The sequence below is a fragment of the Typopeltis vanoorti genome, chromosome 11 (genome assembly GCF_054136105.1).
Source record: "Typopeltis vanoorti isolate ZY-2024b chromosome 11, IOZ_Tvanoo_1.0, whole genome shotgun sequence".
NCBI classification, from domain to species: domain Eukaryota; kingdom Metazoa; phylum Arthropoda; class Arachnida; order Uropygi; family Thelyphonidae; genus Typopeltis; species Typopeltis vanoorti.
Genome location: NC_143559.1, coordinates 83,158,889 through 83,183,300, shown reverse-complemented (window position 1 = coordinate 83,183,300; position 24,412 = coordinate 83,158,889). Strand labels below are relative to the sequence as shown.

General features: G+C 39.1%; 1 protein-coding gene across 1 annotated transcript in view; it reads right to left on the bottom strand.

The window, feature by feature from the left end:
- Nucleotides 1-959: 959 nt before the first annotated feature.
- The window catches only part of LOC150101807 (small lysine-rich protein 1), a 31,863-nt gene continuing 8,410 nt past the window's right edge, over nucleotides 960-24,412 (bottom strand). Inside the window, exons 2-3 of the mRNA XM_090400949.1 lie at nucleotides 14,453-14,502; nucleotides 960-1,326 (exon numbers count right to left, since the gene is read on the bottom strand). Of these exons, the coding sequence (XP_090257075.1) occupies nucleotides 1,191-1,326; nucleotides 14,453-14,502 (186 nt within the window). The 3' untranslated portion in view covers nucleotides 960-1,190. The remainder of the gene's footprint in view (nucleotides 1,327-14,452; nucleotides 14,503-24,412) is intronic.

Sequence of the window (24,412 nt, the reverse complement as noted above, 5' to 3'; positions counted from 1 at the left end):
ATTCATGAGGCTTTGTAAATTGCATTCCCACAATCTATCTTCATATTCCACATTCAAAAGACCAGTTACTACCTCAGTTGGTCTTCTCTGACCCTTTCTAATATATCTGCATCACTGTCACCATGAAAACCAGGGAATCAAATCTGTGCACAATAATCCATATAAGGCCTGTTAAGATTTTATACAATGGAACCACAACCTTTTTATTTCTGCATGTTAGTTTTCTCCACATCGCTGTGTTAATAATCACAACTTGTGCAATGTGACCTCTGAACTTCAAGTCCTTGTCCACCACAATTTCCAAGTCTCTTGTCTCTACAACTTGCTCTAAAATTTCTTCACCAATTGTATACTTTTCATCCCATTGTTGCCCACTAAATTTCAGAAACGTACATTTTGCAACATCGAACTGATAGTTTAGCTCACTTTCCCACTGATATATTATATTCAACATGTTCAAAAAAAGATATGACAGGTATATTTAGGCACTGTGTGACCTATGTGGTACTCTCTCTCCACAGGAAACTGAGATAAGAAATGCCTGGGTAACCAATGGGACTGACTCAAAAATTACTTGTGGGACCTCCCCCATATAATAATCACCTGGCCAACGAGTTCAATATAGACAGCCTTAATTTGCTAGTATCTAATAGCAAATTATACTTGACAAGAAGTTATATTCTTGTTTAATCATTCATTCAAGTGTAGGCAAACAAAGTTTGCACATAAAGTATCTTCACAATTCATTTATCTACTATTGGATAAAGGATTAAACAAGAATATAATTTCTTGCAAGTATAACTAACCAAATGAAAAAACTTTCTAAAAGCATTTAATAGCATTTTCAATAATTAATCATTATGTAAAAAAAAAACCTTTATTATGATTTTTACAATAACCAAAACATATTGCTATTCTTAAATCAACAGCTTCTACGACATTAAAAAGAAATTGTTACTTCATGTATATTTCTCTTGTTCTTCATTATAAACATTTTTACTAAACCTGATAATATTTAGTCTATTTATTCTGTCATTTTATGTATACTATTTAAATTGCATAGATTACCCTTTAAATATTTAAAAGACAGTACGGTTTTATACAGAGAAAGTATATCAAGTACTTTCAAACAAAAGGATAACTCTGTATAAAATAACTGGCTTTAATGCTTAGCTTTAGAAAAAAAAAAACTATTTCTTTTTCTTCCCTTTTTTAGCACCAGACCATGGGAAGCCCCGAGCAACCAGGACATCAGCTACATTATGACACATGTAGTAAGCATTTTCCATTGCTGCTGGACTCATGATATCAGCAGGCTCTTGCTTCCTATATAATACACAAATGAACAATTATTAATGTGTATATATTTAAGTGGTCATGAAAAATAAAATGCTTTTTTTTTTAATTATTTTTACTTCAAAGAAAACTGCTGTAACATCATTTAGCTTATAAAGCACCAAGAGGAATTTCCTTTCTGGAGATACATATCCAATGGAACGAGGAAGGTCACTTTTCACTTCTGTGTACTGAAAACCTTTACAGGACACTATATCCATAATGCATCAGCTCACCATCTCAAAAGTATATTTTATGTGGCTCTCACTCATGAAAGGCTTCTGTAAACCTACAGTACATTCATACTATGGATGGGATAAGGATTTTTTTTGATTTTTATTAATTAATTTTTTTGTTTGCATTTTTTCATTTATTTTTTACATAGTCTGAAAACCCTGTTCTGTAAACAGGGTTTTCAGACTATGTAAAAAATTAATTTTTTTCAAGCCACTTCAAGCCTCCAATAAGTAGGACAGTGGTCTCACACCTGGCAATGAGAGTGGGTAAGCTAATCATTCTGCCAACCAGGCAGGCAATCACAAAATCAAAAAATTCCTAGTATCGAGAGCACACAAAATTTGTTCCTCTGAGGGATTGCTCAAATAGGAATTGGAAACTATCAAGCAAACATCTTTACTAAATGGATACAACCCAAGAACAGCACAAGAAATAATTAACACTATTCAGAGACAGCAAACAAAAGAAGAAGCAGAACTCAACAGGACTCCTGTACCTTACATTAAGGGCATCTTGAAACAAGTTGCAAAGATTGTGAAAAAATACCAACTCATCAGTACCTCCAAATCAATCTACCAAATTCACAATCTGCTACCCTCTCCAAAGGACAAGCTTTCACTGATGCTACCTGGTGTATACCAAGTACCATGTTTGTGCAAGCTGTCATATAATGGACAAAAAAGGAAGCTCAATCAATAAACGTACTGCTAACATCAAGACCACATCTGACTTATCAACATCACAACACAGATCTAAGTACAAATATAAATGCTTATTCAAAGAATGTACTGACACCCCTATTTCACTGACCTTAATCCTAATCTAATCCTAATACTGCCTTACCATTCCTAAAGTTTGGGGGAAATTGTCATCCTCAGTATTAAATAAGTATCATAAATATTTTAATTATCATTTTCAGTCCAATAGCTTAGCTTAAGAAACATGACTGCATATATAGAGGGATTCTAAGATCATATGTAGAGGAATTTAACCCATACACTCTGCTGTTCTTTTATTCAGATTCTTTACAGTTGTTCTTTACTCAACACTGATGATGTCTTACAACAGTAAGACAAAATATTTGTACAATAAATAATTTTCTATTGTGGTACATGTGTGATTGTATAATTATGGAAATTCTACAGGAATCTCTATACAAGAAAGCAATTTTTTCTAACATGCAGTGGCAGCAACACAAACAGCAAAGAATATAGTAGAATTATTTAATTAACACTGATAGTGTATGTTATTGTATACTGGTGAGAGTGATTATCTGCAAAAAAGGGGAGGAGAGAGAGAGAGAGAGAGACACTGGAATTGATATTAATGAGAATGGATGATATATCACTGCATATTTTTAGCGAATATGTCAAGGAATTGCCTGTGTCCTTGACCATTGTTTAATAAGTGTATAACATAGGGAAATCCCAACAAAATGGAATGAAGGCAAAATACTGCCTTTGCACAAGAGCAGTAACAATACAGATGCTTCCATTTATACACCAGATTGTATATCTATTCATCCAGAATAGATACACCAGATTGTATGTCTGTTCATCCAGTCTTCTAGTCCTCCTAATATAATTTAGGAGGACTAGAAGACTGGATGAACAGACACATGGTTCTCCATGAAGGGGGAAGATCTTGCTTTAGCAATTCATGATAGCATAACAAACATACTGTATAAGGGATACAGTGAAATGTTTGGACTTATAATAGTATTGGTGGAACAGCAGGAAGGAACGATGACAAGGGGCCATCCCTGGTAGTTGCAAAAGGAAGCTGTGAGCAAGAGGGTGAGTAGTGGTTTCTTTGCATGGAGGGTGGTTGAACCGTGGAATGCATTGCCTGATAGAGTGGTGAGAGCAAGAACTGTCAATGAGTTCAAGGAGTGGTATGATAGACTTTGTTTCCTAGGAAGGACCTCCACGATGAGTCTTTTGACTCCATGGAGGCCTGAATAAAAACAATAAAAATTTGACAGCCAGTGATATCACATTGTGTATGGGGAGCAACCATGGTCCAGAAAAGGACAAGTGGCATGCCACAAGGTTCTGTTCAATTACTGTTCAACTTATTTGTTAATGAAACTGGTTTGAAGGGTGGATATTCAATCATTTTATTTGCTGATGATTCAAAGTTGGAGAGAGTTATAAGAAATTATGCTGATGTCAAGTCCATTCAAAAGATTTAATTAACTTATTTATTCTGCACTATTGTTATTGTGCAGAGATTTGGTCACTAGGTTTTCATGGTGTCAAGGATATGTTAAAATGGGTCCAGAGAAGATTCAAAAAGGAAGTTAGTGGTCTTTGGAATGTGAAGTATGAAGACAGATTGAAAAATGTAAATTACAAAGCCTTGTGAATAAGAGGAGGAGGAGGTGGGAATATGATTGAGACTCATAAGTTAGTCAGGGATTGTTATCAGGTTGACACGGAAGAGATTTTTCATAGAATGGAAGAAGGGATAGAACAAGAGGCCACCCCTGGAAACTGTATAAGGAGGTGTGAGCAGAGGAGTGAGAAGTAGGTTCTTTGCATAGAGAGTGGCTGGTGAGTGGAATGCATTGCCAATGTGTTGTGAATGTAGACACATTGAATCAGTTAAAGGCATGGTTGGATGGGCTTTGTGTGTAGTGTGATAGTGTGTACCTACCATGAGGAGTCTCTGACTCGATGGAGATCAGAGAATATAATTGGCATATGAGATCTTTTGAAATTGGTCTACTGATCCCATGAAAGTCAATTAAAGATAATATTAATAATAAATTCTAATAATGCTTTCAAATAAACTGATAAATTAAGGTAGCCAGATAAAATGAGAATGGGATTGGGTGAAATATTATTATTATTATACGGGCACCTATATGGAGTCTGAAGACTCATCTATCCACACAATCTATCACATCTCTCCTTGAACCCATTAACAGACAAAGTACTCATAACTGACTCTGGCAATCCATTCCACTCATTCCCAACTCTAAAAGCAAATAATCTAGTCCTTACACCACAACTGGACCACACCTTTATTCAACTTCCAGGGATTACCCCTTGTTCTGGTCTCTCCAGCCAAGTGCTGAAACATTTACGCTGCATCTATCCTATAAAACCCTTTAAACAACTTAAACGTCTCTATCATATCCCCTCTTTTTCTCCTATCAACCAACTTCTACAATCTACACAACCTCAATCTATCCTCATAGGGGACATTCCACAGGCCACTCACCATCTTAGTCACTCACATCTGAATCCTCTCCACTGCTTCCTCATCACCAAGAAACCCAGGGGACTAGAATTGAGCACCATAATCCAGATAGGCATATCAAAGCCTTATAAAGAGGAATAAGAAGTACCTTATCTATACTTGTTAATATGTTCTTCAATAGCCAAGTAATCGTATGGGCAACCTTAGCAATATGTCCTCTAAACTTTAACTCTCTATTTACCATGACCTCTAATTCTCTAACTTCATCTATTTCCTGGAGTACAGTGCCATCAATGTGATACACAGCTTGAAATATATTTATCTCCAAATGCATAACTTTACATTTCTCTACATTAAACTGATACCGATTATCTTTTGTCCATACTGACATCCTATTTAAACCATCTTGCAAGGTCTCCACATTGCATTGATTAACTACTCTACCTAATTTTGCATCATCAGCAAACAACTGAATATTTCTTTTCAGGTTATTAAACAGTAATGGTCCCAGCACTGAGCCTTGCAGCACACCACTAGCCACCTATTTTCACCTGGATTCTGCCTGGTTTTCCCTTTCAGTCGCTTCCGACCGTAGATGACTTTGTAGGCATTGCCACAAATTATTCCTGTGAGATTTTTACAGGGTAGTTCACCATTGCTTTCCCCAACTCCACCAATTTTATCCATGCTCGGGACCGGCATATGGCTTGGACGTATATATGACTGTAATTCATGTGTGTTCAAGGGGTCGGTTTGCCTGTTCCGGGGACAAAAAAAACCATAGTTTTCGAGTGAAAAAACCCCCTACCTCCATATGAGACTGGCTAACTCACCTTTAGTTGAAAGGGACCAGATAAGGTTCCTCACATCACTGACAGGAATCGAACCAGGCAGTGGCACACTCAGGATTTAATCTTGGAGGGGGCCGAGCGCTCAGGATTTAACCTTTGGGGGGGGCGAGTTGAGTAGACGTTTTGCGAATACACACTACACGTCGCATACGACCTATAACCGAGCATCTGCAGTGATCGCTAATTCATAAGTAGCACACAACATAAATAAAAAAAATGAATTTTAATTAGGAAAAGATTTTTGGAAATTTTTCTAGTGTTTTTTCCTTTTTTGGGGGGGGGGGTGCCCAGGCCCCTTGCCCCCCCCCTCTGGGTGCGCCACTGGAACCAGGTCTTTCCGACCAAAGGGCTTCGTCTAAACTGACTGAGCTATGGAGGCTCACCTGGATTCTGCCTCTCCATATACCACTTTTTGATATCTGTCCAGTAGTCATCCTCTTACACTTAACCAGTGTTATATCCATCCCCATTTGTTCTAATTTGCATGACAGAGTTCCATGTGTGTATTCTGCCTTTGCAAAATCCAGCAAAATCATAGTGTAAGCATTTCCTTTATCCAACTAAGCCATTACTCTATTATAAAAAGTTAATAAATTACTAAGGCATGACCAACCCATGTTGCCATGTTGACCCTCATACAGTATCGTATTTTTATCTACCCATTCTTGAATTATCTTTTTGACCCAATTTTCTAGCTCTTTTACCACAACACCTGAGATACTGATTGGTCTATAATTTGCTACTGCAGTCTTAGAACCTTATGCAAGGGGATTATTTTGTCCCCTTTCCACTCCCTTAGAACTCTACCAGTGCAGAGACTTAAATTAAAGAGCCTAGCCAAATGCACTGCCATTCCCTTGCCCATTCTTGCAAAGCTCTAGCTGATATCCCATCTACTCACACAGCTGTATTTACATTGAGATTCTGCAATTTCCTAAGACCCTCCAATTCATCCACCTCTGTTCCCAGATTAGTCTCTGTCACATTGGTTAAAGCAGTAACTTGAATAGGATGATAGCGCAATGTGGTCACTCAGTAACGCAACTGTTTTATCCACTTCTGTCTCCTCATGACCATCATCAATCATTAAGGCTAATCTTTCATAGTTATTGTTAGTTGCCTCTTACTTGCCACATCATGCTTGAATGAAATTCAAGAATTGTCTAGTAGAAGCAATGTCCAAGGGTCAGAAGGTTAAATAAGGTAGATGTGAAATGGATGAATGTAGAAATCAGCAGGTGATACAGAGGAAAAAAGTATTATGGAGGAAGCCTAAGAGAAGTGGTAATAATTAATTCCACAAGGATTACAAAAAAAAACAGGCAAGGAGGGTGAGTTGGTTGGTAAAGATAGCAAACGTGAAGTATGAGCAGCACTTAGCTAATGAAGTCAAAACGAATTCTAGGGAATTCTTTTGATACGTAGCCAGCAAAAAAAAAAAAAAAAGAATCATTATGGAAGGATGACATTGATTGGAAAAATGGTATAAGAACAACTGCTGCAGAAGATATAGTTGAGATATTTAATAAGCAGTTCATAAAAGTCTTTCATTCTTGTGAATGTGATATCACAGAAAATTTGAAAGCAGTTGATGATGAGGAGGAGCCACTTACTGACTGTAAGTGAGCAAGAGGTATATGGGGAATTGAGCATATTTGATGTTAATAAGGCTGTGGGACTTGATAATATATCTCCATGTATTTTGAAAGAATGTGCCAGAGAGTTGGCATCTGCCATGACATATTTGTTTAATATGAATCATGCAGTGAGTCAAGTTCCAAAGGAGTGGAAGGAAGGCAAGACTGTGAACGCTTCATAAGGGAGGTGACAGAATTCAAGCATCATATTATAGTCCCAAGTAATCACCTCATGGTCACTCTCACCATATTGGAGAAGATTTGGTTGGAGATATCCACCAAATCATCCACCAATTGGTGAGAGTGACCATGAGGTGATTACCTGGGTGGTTGCCAGCAGTGTGAGGACCTCTGTGAGAAAAGGGTATATGTGGAATTACAGGGGGGGGGGTGATAATGAAGAGCTCAGGGAGACAGCTTGTGGGTAAAGCATTGAATGAGGAGTTAGCTGGAAAAGAGATCAATCCAGCTTGGGGGATTTTCAAAAACTGTCTAGTAGATGTAATGTCTAAATGTATTCCAAGGGTGAGAAGGTTAAATAAGGTAGGTGTGAGATGGATGAATAAAGAGATTAAGCATGCGATACAGAGAAAAAGGGCATTGTGGAGGCAGCATAAGAGAAGTAGAAATAACCAATTCCATGAGGTCTACAAAGACCAGGCAAGGAGGGTGACTTGGTTGTTGAGGGTAGCTAAAGAGAGGTATGAACAGCAGTTAGCTAATGAAGCCAAAAAGAATCCTAAGGAGTTCTTTCGATATGTAGCCAGCAAAAGAAAGAATGATTATGGAAGAGTGACATTAATTGGAGAAAATAGTATAAAGACAGCTGTTGCGGAATGTGTGGCGGAGATACTTAATGAGCAGTTCATAATGGTCTTTCAATTTTGTGAATGTGACTTCATGGAGAGACTGAGAGCAGTTGATGATGGGGAGGAGAGACTGACTGTAAGTGAGCAAGAAGTGTATGGGGAGCTGAGTAAACTACATGTTAATAAGGCTGTGGGACTAGATAACATATCACCACGTATTCTGAAGGAATGTGCCAGGGAGTTGACACCTGCCTTGAAATATTTTTAATATGAGTCTTGCACTCGGTCAAGTACCTAAGGAGTGGAAGAAGGGCAAGATTGTGCCACTTCATAAAGGAGGTGATTGAACTCAAGCATCAAGCTATAGGCCTATCTGTGTGTCAGGTATTGTGGTTAAGTTGTTGGAGAAGCTTGTGAGAACTAGGATCCAGAGTTGGGTTGACAACAATGGTATTATCTTTGATGGACAGCATGGATTTGCTAAAGGGAGGTCATATTTTAGTAATGTACATACTTATTACAATAAAGTAACTGCTTCCTTGGACAGAGGAGGATACATAGTAATATACTTAGATTTCGCGAAGGCTTTTGATAGAGTACCTTATGATAAGTTAACAGTCAAAATAGAGCAGATGGGGTTGGATATTAGATTAGTGCATTGGATTGGAGACTGGCTATTTGATAGGTATCAACAAGTTGTGTATGGAGGAGCGATATTCATGAAAAGGAAAGTCACTAGTGGAGTGCCTCAGGGGACTTTGTTTTAGGGCCATTATTGTTTAACTTGTATATTAATGATATTGGTGAAGATTTGGACAGTAGGAGAGACGGAATGAGAGAGAGATATGGAAGTGCTAGAAGAGGAGAGAATGGAAACGGTAGGAGAGATGGAATGAGAGAGAGAGAGAGGTATGGGAATGCTACAAGACGAGAGGATGGAAACAGTAGTAGGAGAGACAGAATGAGAGAGGGATATGGAAGTGCTAGAAGTGGAGAAAATGGAAAAAGTAGGAGAGAGGGAATGAGAGAGATGTATGGGAGTGCTAGAAGAGGAGAGAATGGAAACAGTAGAAGAGAGAGGTATGGGAATGAAAGAAGAGGAGAAAATGGAAACAATAGGAGTGAGGGAATGGTAAGAGGTATAATGTATGGCGACTCAATGATCCGTGGTGTTCAAGATAGGATGCGTGAGGAGTGTTTGCCAGGAGGAACAATAGAAAGGGTGGCTATGGCAATTAAGAGAGGTGAAAGGGTGGATGAGATGATTGTGATGGTAGGAACGAATGATTTGAGTGGTAATGTAAGTCAGGCAGCAAGAGATATGAGATTTTTGCTTGAGACTGTACGGAAGAAGACAGAGAGAGGAAAAATAGTGTGCATGTTGCCTAGGTATGATAATGATGAGCTGAGCAGAAGAGCGGTGATATTGAATGGCATAATAGCGAGAATGTGTGACAAGAGAGAACTGGTATATGTGGATGCTTGGAGTGCGTTTGAGGAAAGAGAGGTATTGTATGCAAGAGACCGTTTACATTTGAATGAGGAAGGACGTAGGCATCTGGAGAGATTGCTGTTCTGAACGAGTCAGTGTGTCCCAGGGAGGATGATAGCAGGGGTGGCCTCTTGTGGGAATGGATATTTGGGAGAAGGGAGACAATGCCAGGTAACACTGAGCCCAGTGGAGTCTAGAAGGGATAATGCTGGGTATAGAAACAATGGCATTTATATGCTATATACTAATGCCAGGAGTATCCGGAATAAGGGAGAGGAATTGGTGGCGCAGATAGCATCAGCCTGGCCAAAAATTATTGCGATCACTGAGACGTGGTTAACAGAAGGGGATATAACAACAGGAATAGAAGTCGCTGGGTATAGCATTTTTCATCAGGATAGGAGGGGAAAGCGTGGTGGTGGGGTACTGCTGTATGATAAGTGATAACCTATGTCCTCTAAGAGTGGAGAGTTTGGAAGGAAGTGAGACAAATGATTTTGAGAGCGTATGGTGTGAGGTAGAGGTAGGCAAGACAGGATATTTAGTGGGGTGTTGCTACAGACCCAAGAGCACAGAGAGGATGGGGACCAGGAGATGTTTAGACAGCTAAGTTTGGCAAGTGCAAGAAGAATGATTGTTATGGGAGATTTTAACTTCAGTAATATAAATTGGAGAGAGGAAGATGCATGTAGCAATAGGGGAATGGAATTTCTAGAATTCTTGAGGGACAAATGTCTTGGGCAACATGTAACAGAGGGAACAAGAGGTTCAAAAGTTTTGGATTTGGTTATAGCATCAGAAGAGTTGATAATAACTGAGTTGACGTCTCTCCCACCAGTTGGAGAGAGTGACCATATGGTGTTGACTTGGAAAATGAATAGACATGCAGGAGTATCAAAGAGACAGGAACTTATGTGGAATTATAAGGCAGGTGATTATAATAGTCTTAGACGTCAACTTCGGGAAGTTTCATGGAGGGAGGAATTGGAAGGCCGGGATATCACTACTGCGTGGGAAATTGTGAAAGGATATTTGTTATCAGCAATGGTAAGTTGTATACCAAGAGTGAAGAAGAGGACGCAATTTGGAGTAAAGTGGATGACAAACAATATTAAACAGTAATTGCATGCGAAAAAGAGGCTAGAAGAGATATAAGAGACAGGTGAAGAGATGCATGAGGAATATAAGACACAGGCTAGAAGAGTGACTAGTGTGGTAAGAAAGGCGAAACTGGAATATGAGAGGAGATTGGCCCTAAGATCCAAAGAAAATCCTAGGGAATTGTTTTAGCTATGTAGTCAGTAGGAGGAGAAATGACTGTGGAAGAATGATACTGTGGGATAAAAATGGGAAATAGAGTGACTGATGCAGAGGACATAGTGGAATTGTTCAATGAACAGTTTATTGGAGTATTTCATCCTAGAGGAGTCAGTTTTAATGCTAGAGGGATAGGACTGGTTCGAGATCTGGAGGTACAGGAGGAGAGTGTGTTTCAGATACTGAGTACTCTGGATGTCAGGAAAGCTGTGGGACTGGATGGTATTTCACCACGAGTTTTGAGAGAATGTGCTAGGGAATTGACAGTGCCTTTAACGTGGCTTTTCAATGAAAGTCTGGCTTTGGCAAAGGTGCCCAGGGAATGGAAGGAAGGTAAGATAGTGCCATTGCATAAGGGTGGTAACAGACTGGAAGTGTCTAATTATAGGCCAGTCTGTGTGTCATCAGTAGTTGTTAAGATCTTGGAGAGAGTAGTGAGGTACCGTATAGAGCATTGGGCAGATGAGGGTAATGTTATCTGTGAGAATCAACATGAATTTGTGAAAGGACGCTCTTGTTTTAGCAATATGCTAGCCTTTTATAATAAAGTTACAAGAACATTAGATGAGGGAAAGGCATATACTGCAATTTTCTTAGACTTGGCGAAGGCATTTGACAAGGTTCCACATGATAAGCTGATATTTAAGTTGCAGCACATGGGTCTGGATGTCAGATTGGTCAACTGGATTCAGGATTGGCTGTCTGATAGGTATCAGAGAGTTGTGTATGGTGGAGCAGTTTCCAGGAGGCAGAGGGTTACAAGTGGGGTCCCACAGGGCTCAGTACTAGGACCTATATTGTTTAACCTTTATATCAATGACATAGCCAGTGGATTGCAGGGGGATATTCAGTTGTTTGCAGATGATGCGAAGCTGGGAAGGATTATTAGTAATAGTTCAGATGTGGTAGCCCTGCAAGAGGATTTAAATAAGCTAGATAGATGGGCAAATGAATGGGGGTGTCAGTTTAATGCAGCAAAATGTAAGGTCTTGAGGTTTAGGAAACATCGATGGGATGCTGCATACTCTATGGGAGGAGTTATACTGGAGGAAGTAGGGGAGACAAGAGATCTGGGGTTGATGATTGATAGAAACCTGAAGTTTAGGGGACATATTGCAAAGGTGGTGAAGGTAACACAGAGGATTGCTGCTATTATGAGAAGGACACTGACCTGCAGAGATAAGAGGGTTATCATTCCGTTGTATAAGTCTCTGATCAGACCACACTTGGACTATTGTTCTCAGATTTGGTCCCCAGGATTTGAAGGGGATAAATTAACTGTGGAAAGGATACAAAGATGGATGACAAAGATGGTTTCAGGACTGTACAAGGATAGTTATGAGGATCGGCTGAGAGAATGTGGACTGCAGAGTTTGGTGGATAGAAGAAGGAGAGGTGATATGATTGAGACTTTTAAACTGTTGAGAGGTGGTTACAGTGTTGACACTGGGGAGTTCTTTCACTTGGTTGAACAGCGGGAAAGAGTGATGACAAGAGGCCATCCCTGGAAGTTACGAAAGGAAACTGTGAGCAAGAGGGTAAGGAGTGGTTTCTTTGTGTGGAGGGTGGTTGAGCCGTGGAATGCATTGCCTGATGGAGTGGTGGGAGCGAAAACGGTCAGTGAGTTTAAAGAGTGGTATGATAGACTTTGTGTTTCTCAGGGGGGGGACTTCCCCTCGATGAGTCTTGACAGACTTTATGTCTTAAGAAGGACCTCCCTTGATGAGTCTTTTGACTCCTTGGAGGCCTGAATAATAATAATAATAATATTCAGTTGTTAGCAGATGATGCAAAGTTGGGACGAACCATGAAGAGTATTGAAGATGTTGTGGCCTTACAAGAAGATTTGAATAAATTGAGTGATTGGGCATGGAAATGGAGATGTGAGTTCAATGTTGCAAAATGTAAGGTTTTAAAATTTGGAAAACAAAGATGGGATGCAGAATTTATCTTTGGTGAGGATATATTGTTGGAGGTGGAGGGGTCTAGAGATCTGGAGGGGTGATAGTGGATAAGGATCTAAATTTAGGGGACACATAGCCAAAATTGTGAAGACAACACAAAGACTTCTGGGAATGATGTGGAGGACACTGACATGTAGAAGTAGGGAGATTCTTGTTCCCTTGTATAAGGCTTTGATTAGGCCACACATGGACTATTGTGCCCAGATTTTATCACTTGGTTTTCAGAAGGATGAAGAGATGTTGGAAAGAGTCCAAAGGCGACTGACTAAGGTAGTTTCTGACCTCTGGAATGTTGAGTATGAGGAAAGATTGAGAAGATGTAATTTGCAGAGTCTGGTGGACAGGAGGAAGAGGGAAGATATGATAGAGACCTACAAGTTGGTAAGGGGTTGTTATAGGATCAATGCTGGAGAAGTTTTACAGAAATAGTGGGAAGATCAGGAGAGAACCAGAGGTCATCCCTGGAAACTGTATAAAGAGGGTGTGAGTGAATCTTGAATAGATTCACTAAATGTATTCAAGAAGACTTGAATAGATTTAGTGAATGGGCACAGAAGTGGGGATGACAGTTCAATGTTGCAAAATGTAGGGTTTTAAAATTTAGGAAACAAAGATGGGATGTAGAATTTATGCTTGGTGGGGATATATTGTTGCAGGTGAAGGAAATAAGAGATCTTGGGTGATAGTGGATAAGGATCTAAATTTAGAGGACACATTGCAAAAATTGCGAGGACAACACAAAGCATTCTGGGAATGATGTGGAGGACAGTGACTTGTAGAAGTAGGGAGATTCTGGTTGCATTGTACAAGACTTTGATTAGGCTACACATGGACCACTGTGCACAGATTTGGTCACTTGGTTTTCAAAAGGATTAAAAGATGTAGGAAAGGGTCCAGAGGCGACTGGCTAAGGTAGTTTCTGATCTCTGGAATGTTGAATATGAAGAAAGGGTGAGAAGATGCGAATTACAGTCTAGTGGACAGGCAGAAGAACTTACCTAGGATCAATGTTGAAGAAGTTTTTCATGAAATGGTGGGAGATCAGTGGGAGAACAAGAGATCATCCCCAGAAGCTGTATAAGGAGGGTGTGAACAAGGGAGAAGCAGGTTTTTTGCATGCAGAGTTGTGAATGCCTTGTGTGTGTATGTGTTTAAGGCAAGGTATGATGAGCTGTGTGTATGACAATTGTACCTTCTAGATCAGGTCTTTGACTCCATGGGGTCTTAGGATAATAATAATAATAATAGTTTCATGTTTGGTCTGCAGATAGGGGGTTTCTGTAATACAATGGATGGACTAAGAGTACAAATGCTAATATAGTCTAGTATAGCTAAGTATAGCTTTACAGCCTTTCATAAATGGGATTCACATTAAAAAAAAAATTTAAAAAAAACTATAAAGTGTATGCTGGTATATATATAGTCACAATGGTTGATATTATCATGATGAATCTTGTAACAGTGTGGAAATGTGATAATAATTATTATTAGATGATGAGCAATGTATTCATCATAATTAGCATTCAATTAAATATACACTTTGGATTTTATTATAAATATAAGTTTATAAAAATTTAAAAAAAAATGAAGATGTAATTCTTACCCTGCTCCACCTTTTCCTTTCTTTCCCTTCTTTGCTTTGCTACCTTTACCCTAGAAATCAATTAAAATTTAAAAGTTTAGAAATTATTCAAATTTTTGGCAATAACATAAAAGAATAACTATGCATAACTGCAGATAAGGAAATTCAAAGTTGCTACACATTTCATTAAAATATCGAAGAATCATTTAAAACATATGTATATAATGTATATTAATAGCAAAAAATTATTTTATTAAAAGAAAAAAAAGCTTTAACATTTCTTTCAGAAATATATTATATAGCAATTTAATATTATTATTATTACTTAACACCTCCAGGGAGTTCAAAGACTCATCGAGGGAGGACATCTACTCTACAACTCTCTGTCTCCACCAACCGCAACTACTTTCATCATCTACACCAATGCCATCTATTGCTGCCAACCCACACTAGTATTTTAACAGACAATCACAAACATCCATGCCCACTGCAGGATTCGAACCTGCAGCCTTTTGGGTGGAGAGCGGATACGCTAGCCACACTAACATAGGCCATGCATTTATGCATGCATGTTCAGTAATAGTTATGGATTTTATAAATATATTTAGATTTGAAAGAAATGCATTCAAATTCCATCTGTGGTATGAAAAACATTTTATTATTATTATTCAGGCCTCCATGGAGTCAAAAGACTCATCGTGGGAGGTCCTTCCTAAGAACCTAAAGTCTGTCAAGACTCATCAAGGGGAGGTTCTCCCTAAGAAACACAAAATCTATCATACCACTCCTTAAACTCATTGACCGTTCTCGCCCTCACCACTCTATCAGGCAATGCATTCCACGGCTCAACCACCCTCCATGCAAAGAAACCACTCTCACCCCTCTTGCTCACAGTTTCCTTTTGTAACTTCCAGGGATGGCCTCTTGTCATCACTCCTTCCCGCTGTTCAACCAAGTGAAAGAACTCCCCAGTGTCAACCCTGTAACCACCTCTCAACAGTTTTAAAAGTCTCAATCATATCACCTCTCCTTCTATCCGCCAAACTCTGCACTCCACATTCCCTCAGCCGATTCTCATAACTATCCTTGTACAGTCCTGAGACTATCTTTGTCATCCGTCTTTGTATCTTTTCCACAGTTAATTTATCCCCTTCAAATCCTGGAGACCAAATATGAGAACAATAATCCAAGTGTGGTCTGATCAGAGACTTATACAACGGAATGATAACCCTCTTATCTCTGTAGGTCAGTGTCCTTCTCATAATAGCAGCAATCCTCTGTGTTACCTTCACCACCTTTGCAATATGTCCCCTAAACTTCAGGTTTCTATCAATCATCAACCCCAGATCTCTTGTCTCCCCAACCTCCTCCAGTATAACTCCTCCCATAGAGTATGCAGCATCCCATCGATGTTTCCTAAACCTCAAGACCTTACATTTTGCTGCATTAAACTGACACCCCCATTCATTTGCCCATCTATCTAGCTTATTCACATCCTCTTGCAGGGCTACCACATCTGCACTATTACTAATAATCCTTCCCAGCTTCGCATAATCTGCAAACAACTGAATATCCCCTTGCAATCCACTGGCAATGTCATTGATATAAAGGTTAAACAATATAGGCCCTAGTACTGAGCCCTGTGGGACCCCACTTGTAACCTTCTGTCTCCTTGAAACTGCTCCACCATACACAACTCTCTGATACCTATCAGATAGCCAATCCTGAATCCAGTTGACCAATCTGACATCCAGACCCATGTGTTGCAACTTAAATATCAGCTTATCATGTGGCACCCTGTCAAATGCCTTTGCTAAGTCTAAGAAAATTGCAGTATATGCCTTTTCTTCATCTAATGTTGTTGTAACTTTATTATAAAAGGCTAGCAAATTGCTAAAACAAGAGTGCCCTTTCACAAATCCATGTTGACTCTCACAGATAACATTACCCTCATCTGCCCAGTGCTGTATATGGTCCCTCACTACTTTCTCTAAGATCTTAACAACTACTGATGACACACAGACTGGTCTATAATTAGACACTTCCAGTCTGTTACCACCCTTATGCAATGCCACTATCTTACATCATCATCATCATACATATCAAGGATTTAAGCCTAGTATGGCCTGTTCCGGCCTTAGACGTCATCGTTGAATCGTTTAAGAGGATGTCCTGGTTTTCTTTTTCCCTAATGGCTTGTACTTTAAGGCTTGTTTTGGTAATCTTTCTGTTTTCATTCTTTGAACGTGTTCCATCCATTTATGTTTATAATTTTTAATTTTTTCAATTACTGGTTCTTAGTTTAATTCTTTCATAATATCTTCGTTTCTTTTGTGATCAAATAGGGTATACTTTGCAGTTTTTCTCATAAACTTCATTTCTGATGTTGTTAATCTTTGTTTGTCTTTTTGTTTTATTGTCCAGATTTCGCTTCCATACATTAAGACCGGTAGAGCTAATGTATTGTATACTTTTAGCCTGGTTTGTTTTTGAACTAGGTTTGGTTTAAATATAGAGTTAATTACTCCTGTTATTTTTAAATATTTTGCAATTTTTATGTTTATATCTTTTTCATTTTCATATGTGATCATACATCCTAGGTAGTTAAATGAATTCACCTGTTCTAAAATCTTGTTATCTAATACTATTTTAGTTCTTGCTGGATCTTGTCCTTTAAAGGCCATAGTTTTTGATTTTTCCGTTGATATTATCATACCATAATCTTTGGATATATCATTTAGATTTAGAATAGCTTTCTGTAAGTTATCTTCAAAATTTGTAATTATTATTTGGTCGTCTGCAAAGAGGAGAGTGTTTAAGTTAACTGTAGGTGAAAGTTTAATTCCTTGATGTAAATTTTTACTCCATTTTATTATTATTTCATTTAAGTAGATATTAAAAAGAGTTGCTGAGTGGGGACATCCCTGTCGGACCCCTTGGTTTATCTATCTTGTATATGATAGCTCGTGATTTAATCTTATTTGTATTTGATTATTTTCATATATACTTGTGACAGCTTTTAGGATATTATTTGGTATTTGTCTTTCTTTTAATATGTTAAATAACATGTTTCTTTTAACTTTGTCAAATGCTTTTTCAAAGTCAATAAATGCAATATGTGTTTCTAAATTATATTCTCTTCTTTTCTCTATTATTAATTTTAGGCAGAAGGCTGGGTCTATACATGATCGTCCTTTTCTAAATCCATTCTGTACCTCTAGAATAAAGTTTTCGGAATATTTCATTAGTTTGTTATTTAAGATTCTGCTATATATTTTGTAACATGAATTTAGTATACTGATACCTCTATAGTTTTTAGGGTCATCTCTATTACCTTTCTTAAAGATAGGAATCACAACTGCTTTTTTCCATTCTATTTGGGGGATACCAGTTGAGTAGATTTTATTTAAAAATAATAGGAGTCTTCCTTTGAATCTTGTTCTTGCGTATTTATATAGTTTTGAACCTAGCTTATCTTCTCCAGGTGATTTTCCGTTTCTTGTTTCTTTCAGGCTGATTTCTAATTCTTCTTCAGTTATTTCCTTTTCATTTTCGTTAATTGTTTGCCAGTTGTCTTTTTTAAAATATTTGTCTGTCCACAGTTCTGTGTAGTAATTTAGAAATTCTTCTAATTTCAATTAAGTGTTTAAGTTTATGTTTTCTTTGGTATCTGCATTTAGGTGTTTCAAAATCTTATATACATTGGGTCTTATTTTATATAAATCATGTTCTAAATTAGAAACAAATTTATTCCATGATTCTCTATGTCTTTTTCTGACTTCTCTTTTAGCTATGGCTCTTATTCTTTTATATTCTATTTCATCTTCTAATCTTTTACTGCTTAACCATTTGTGATAGGCTTTTTTTTTCTTTTTGGTTATTTCTTTGATTGTATCATCCCAGATCTTCAGTTTTTTTCTTTTATTGAATTTTTTGGTCTTTCCTATCTTACCTTCCTTCCATTCCTTGGGCACCTTTGCCAAAGCCAGACTTTCATTCAAAAGCCAGGTTAAAGGCACTGTCAGTTCCCTAGCACATTCTCTCAAAACTCGTGGTGAAATACCATCCAGTCCAAAAGCTTTATTGACATCCAGAGTTCTCAGTGTCTGAAACACACTCTCCTCCTGTACCTGTAAACCTTGAACCTGCCCTATCCCTCTAGCATTAAAACTGACTCCTCCAGGATAAATTACTCCAATAAAGTGGTCACTGAACAATTCCACTATGTCCTCTGCAACAGTCACTCTATTCCCATTTTTATCCCACAATATCATTCTTCCACAGTCATTTCTCCTCCTACTGGCCACATAGCTAAAAAATTCCCTAGGATTTTCTTTGGATCTTAGGGCCAATCTCCTCTCATATTCCAGTTTCGCTTTCCTTACCACACTAGTCACTCTTCTGGCCTGTGTCTTATATTCTTCACGCATCCTCTCTTCACCTGTCTCCTTATATCTCTTCCATAGCCTCTTTTTCACATGCAATTCCTGTTAATATTGTTTGTCATCCACTTTACTCCAAATTGTGTTCTCTTCTTCACTCGTGGTATACAACTTAGAATTGCTGCTAACAAATATTCTTTCACAATTTCCCACGCACAACGATATCCCTGCCTTCCAATTCCTCCCTCCATGAAACATCATCGAAGTTGACGTCTAAGAGTATTATAATCACCTGCATTATAATTCCACATAAGTTCCCGTCTCTTTGATACTCCTGCATGTCTATTCATTTTCCAAGTCAAAACCATATGGTCACTCTCTCCAACTGGTGGGAAAGATGTCATCTCAGTTATTATCAACTCTTCTGATGCTATAACCAAATCTAAAACTCTTGAACCTCTGGTTCCCTCTGTTACATGTTGCCTAACACATTTGTCCCTCAAGAATTCTAGAAATTCCATTCCCCTATTGCTACATGCATCTTCCTCTCTCCAATTTATACTACTGTAGTTAAAATCTCCCATAACAATCATTCTTCTTGCACTTGCCAAACTTAGCTGTCTAAACATCTCCTGGTCCCCATCCTCCGTGCTCCTGGGTCTGTAGCAACACCCCACTAAATATCCTGTCTTGCCTACCTCTACCTCACACCATATGGTCTCAAAATCATTTTTCTCACTTCCTTCCAAAGCCTCCACTCTTAGAGGACATAGGTCGTCACTTATCATAAGCAGTACCCCACTACCACCACGCTTTCCCCTCCTATCCTGACGAAAAATGCTATACCCAGCGACTTCTATTCCTGTTATTATATCCCCTTCTGTCAACCACGTTTCAGTGATCCCAATAATTTTTGGCCAGGCTGATGCTATCTGCGCCACCAATTCCTCTCCCTTATTCCGGATACTCCTGGCATTAGTATATAGCATATAAATGCCATTGTTTCTATACCCAGCATTATCCCTCTAGACTCCACTGGGCTCAGTGTTACCTGACATCGTCTCCCTTCTCCCAAGTATCCATTCCCACAAGAGGTCACCCCTGCTATCATCCTCCCTGGGACACACTGACTCTTTCAGAACAGCAATCTCTCCAGATGCCTACGTCCTTCCTCATTCAAATGTAAACGGTCTCTCGCATACAATTCCTCTCTTTCCTCAAATGCACTCCAAGCATCCACATATACCAGTCCTCTCTTGTCACACATTCTTGCTATTATGCCATTCAATATCACCGCTCTTCTGCTCAGCTCATCATTATCATACCTAGGCAACACACACACTATTTTTCCTCTCTCTGTCTTCTTCCATACAGTCTCAAGCAAAAACCTCATATCTCTCACTGCCCGACTTACATTACCACTCAAGTCATTCGTTCCTACCATCATAATCATCTCATCCACCCTTTCACCTCTCTTAATTGCCATAGCCACCCTTTCTATTGTTCCTCCTGGCAAACACTCCTCACGCATCCTATCTTGAACACCACGGATCATTGAGTCACCATACATTATACCTCTTACCATTCCCTCTCTCCTATTGTTTCCATTCTCTCCTCTTCTTTCATTCCCATAGGTCTCTCTCTCTCATTCCCTCTCCTCTACTGTTATTCTCTCTTCTAGCATTCCCATACCTCTCTCTCCTACTGTTTCCATTCTCTCCTCTTCTAGCACTCCCATACATCTCTCTCATTCCCTCTCTCCTACTGTTTCCATTTTCTCCACTTCTAGCACGCCCATATCCCTCTCTCATTCTGTCTCTCCTACTGTTTCCATCCTCTCGTCCTCTAGCATTCCCATACCTCTCTCTCTCATTTCATCTCTCCTACCGTTTCCATCCTCTCGTCTGCTAGCATTCCCATACCTCTCTCTCATTCCCTCTCTTCTACTGTTTCCATTCTCTCCTCTTCTAGCACCCCCATACCTCTCACTCATACTCCCTAAATTCTCTCTCTCTCCTACTCTGATTCTCCTTGCATTTATCTCTTCCATTCTCCTAATCTTATCTTTCATACTTCTGCTCTCATTCACAAGACATTCCACCTCCTCTTTCAACTCATCTATCTCCCTCTGCAGGTCAGTCATTCTTAATCTAAATTCACTCTCCCAAACAAAACCATTTATAACACCTTTTCAACTAAAGGTCAGTTTCAGTGATCAAGAGTGTATCATTCACGTAAAAATATTACAGTAATAGATACGATAAGGATTAATCTGGAAGTACGAATAGAGGAAGATGAGATACATTGGATATTACAGAATCTGGATGTGAATACAGCTATGGACTTGGACAAGATATCAGCTCATGTATTATGATACTGTGGTAGGGACCCAAGTTGAGTCTCAGCTTGGGTCCTAAGGGAATGAAAGGAGGTGAAAATCATTCCAGTGCATGAAGGAGGTTCGAAGACCAAAGTAACAATATACAACCAATTAGCATTTCAGGAGTGGTGTTGGTCGAAGTATTGGAGAAGTTGGTTAAAGACAAAAATTCAGGAATGGGATATTGTATGGCAGACAGCATTGCTTTGTGAAGGATGAGTCATGGTTCAGTAACTTACTCACATTTGACAATAAAGTGACAGCTGACTTTTTATAAAGGGTACATGGTGATACTGTTGGACTTCACAAAGGTGTTTGACAGGACATTACATAGAATCCTGATATATAAATTACACAAAATGGGCATGGATATGAAGCTGGTGATGAGGATAAGAGGGCAGTTGTTAGAGAGACACCACACAGTAGTTTATACAGGAGCAGAGCCCTGCATAAACTAATTAATTGACTCATCAATGATATAGGAAATGATCTGAGGGAAAATATTCACTTGTTTGCTGATGATTCAAAATTAGATAGAGCAATACTCAATAAAAATGATTTAAATTAACAGATGGGCAAAGAAGAATAGATGTCAATTTAATGTGGCAGTTTTGCATTTTGGAGTGAAAAGATTACTAGCTATGTACCATATTGATGAAATTGTACTAGAGGAAATGGATGAAGCCAGGGATTTGGGGATGTTGGTGGACAGGGAGTTGAAGTTCAGAGGGCATACTGCAAAAGTGGCTAAAATAGCTCATAGGATTATCTGGTTATTGAAGAACAACCTGACATGCAGAGATAAGCAGGTTATTATTCCTCTATATAAGGCTTTGATAAGCTGATAGCTGATGAGCTGCAGACAAGGAGTATAGAAGTTGAACTGCAGGATAGAGAAAAGAGCACATTTGAGGCTGTTTGGTGTGAGATAGAATCTAGCAGAACAAAATATATAATTGGGTGCTGCTATAGACCAGGTGATGGAATAGATGGTGGGGATAGTATGCATAGGCAAATAGAAGAAATGAGTGGAAGGAGGGTAATTATTATGGGAGATTTCAACTATGGTCGCATTCATTGGAGTGATGAGAGGACACACAGGAGGAAGGAATTGGATTTTATGCAGTTATTAAGGGATAACTATCTGCAACAGCATGTAATGGAAAATACTAGGGGGCAGAGAGTGCTTGACCTAGTAATTACATCTGAGGATTTGGCTGTAACAAATATGACCACATTGCCACCAATTGGTGAGAGTGATCATAGGGTCTTGACTTGGGAGGTGGCTAAAGGTGTGGAATTTACAATTAAGACAGGGTACATCTGGAATTACCGGGCTGGTAAGTATGACAAGCTTAGGTGTGTGCTTGGCTCAGTGCCATGGCATGTAAAACTGCAAGGGCTGGATGTTGATAGTGCATGGGAGGTGGTTAAGAACTGTTTGCAGGAGGCAATGGTCGACTGCATACCAAGAGTCCAAATAATAAATCAAGTAGGGGTTAAATGGATGAATAACACTATTAAGCTTGAGCTGCAAAAAAAGAAACAATTGTGGAGGGAATTTAAGGAGAAAGGTGACCATCAGGCGCAGGAACAGTATAAAGCTCAGGCCAGGATGGTAACAAGGGTGGTAAGCAAAGCTAAAGCAGATTACGAAAGAAAATTGGCCATGCAGGCTAAAGAGAATCCCAAACAGTTTTTTCAATATGTTGCAAGTAAAAGGAAAAATGCTCATGGTAGAATGATCTTAAAAAATGCTAAGGGTAGGGATGTAACCGAATCAGTCAATATTGTGGAATTACTGAGCGAGCACTTTGCAAGAGTATATCATCCAGGTGGTGACTTTGCAGGAATGGAAGAACCAACAGCTTATACTGGAATTGTGATGAATGAAGTAGAGGTAACTAGTCTATTACAGAACCTCAATGTCAATACATCTGTGGGATTGGATGGTATACCAGCTCGTGTCGTATGTGAAGCGGCTAAAGAATTGTCAGTGCCCTTGACCATTTTGTTTAATTTGAGACTCGGGTCTGGGTCAGTCCCAAGGGGGTGGAAAGAGGGGAAAATAGTTCCGCTGCACAAAGGTGGTTCCAAGGCTGCTGTTGAAAATTACCGGCCAATCAGCATAACAGGAATCATTATCGAGGTCTTAGAGAAAATAGTCAAGAGGAAAATACAAGATTAGATAGAAGAAAATAGGATACTGTATCGGGGAGAGCATGGTTTTGTGAAGGGTAGGTCATGCCTCAGTAACTTGCTCACGTATTATAACACAGTGACGGCTGAACTGGATAAGGGTAATGGGTTTACAGTGATTCTACTGGAAAGGCCTTTGACAGGATACCACATGGAATTCTAATCAGTAAATTGCAGCATATGGGGATGGACATAGGGTTGGTGAGATGGATAGGAGGGTGGTTGACGGAGAGATATCAGAGAGTGGTTTACTCAGGAGTAGAGTCCACAAGACGGCCTGTGACTAGTGGTGTGCCACAAGGATCTGTTCTTGGACCACTGCTGTTTAATTTGTTCATTAATGATATAGGAAAGGATCTAAGAGGAACAGTTCATTTGTTTGCGGATGATGCGAAGTTGGGTAGGGCAATAGTGAATGCAGATGACGTCAAAATTTTGCAGGATGATTTGGATAGATTGGAGGGCTGGGCTAAGGAGAATGGATGTCAATTTAATGTGGCAAAATGTAAGGTTATGCATTTTGGGGTGAAAAGATTGGTGGCAGTTTACTGCATTGGTGGAACTGTGCTGCAGGAAATTGATGAGCAAGAGATTTAGGAGTGTTGGTGGATAAGGAATTGAAATTTAGGGGACACATTGCAAAAGTGGCCAAATCAGCTCATCGAATCACTTGGTTGCTGAAGAATATGTTGACAAGCAGAGACAAGCAGGTTATTGTTCCTCTGTATCGAGCCTCGATAAGACCCCATCTAGACTACTGTGCCCAGATTTGGTCACCTAGGTTTTTTCTTGATGGGGAGGAGGTGGAGAGGATCCAGAGGCGAGTGACCAAGATGATAGCAGGTCTGTGGAATGAACCTTATGAGAACAGGTTGAGGATTTGTGGTTTGCAAAAATTGGTTGATAGGCGGAAGAGGGGAGATATGATTGAGACATTCAAATTACTGAAGGGTTTCTAAAAAATTAATTCAGAAGATATTTTTGAGAACAGGGCTGGTTGTGGGAGGACTAGGGGACATC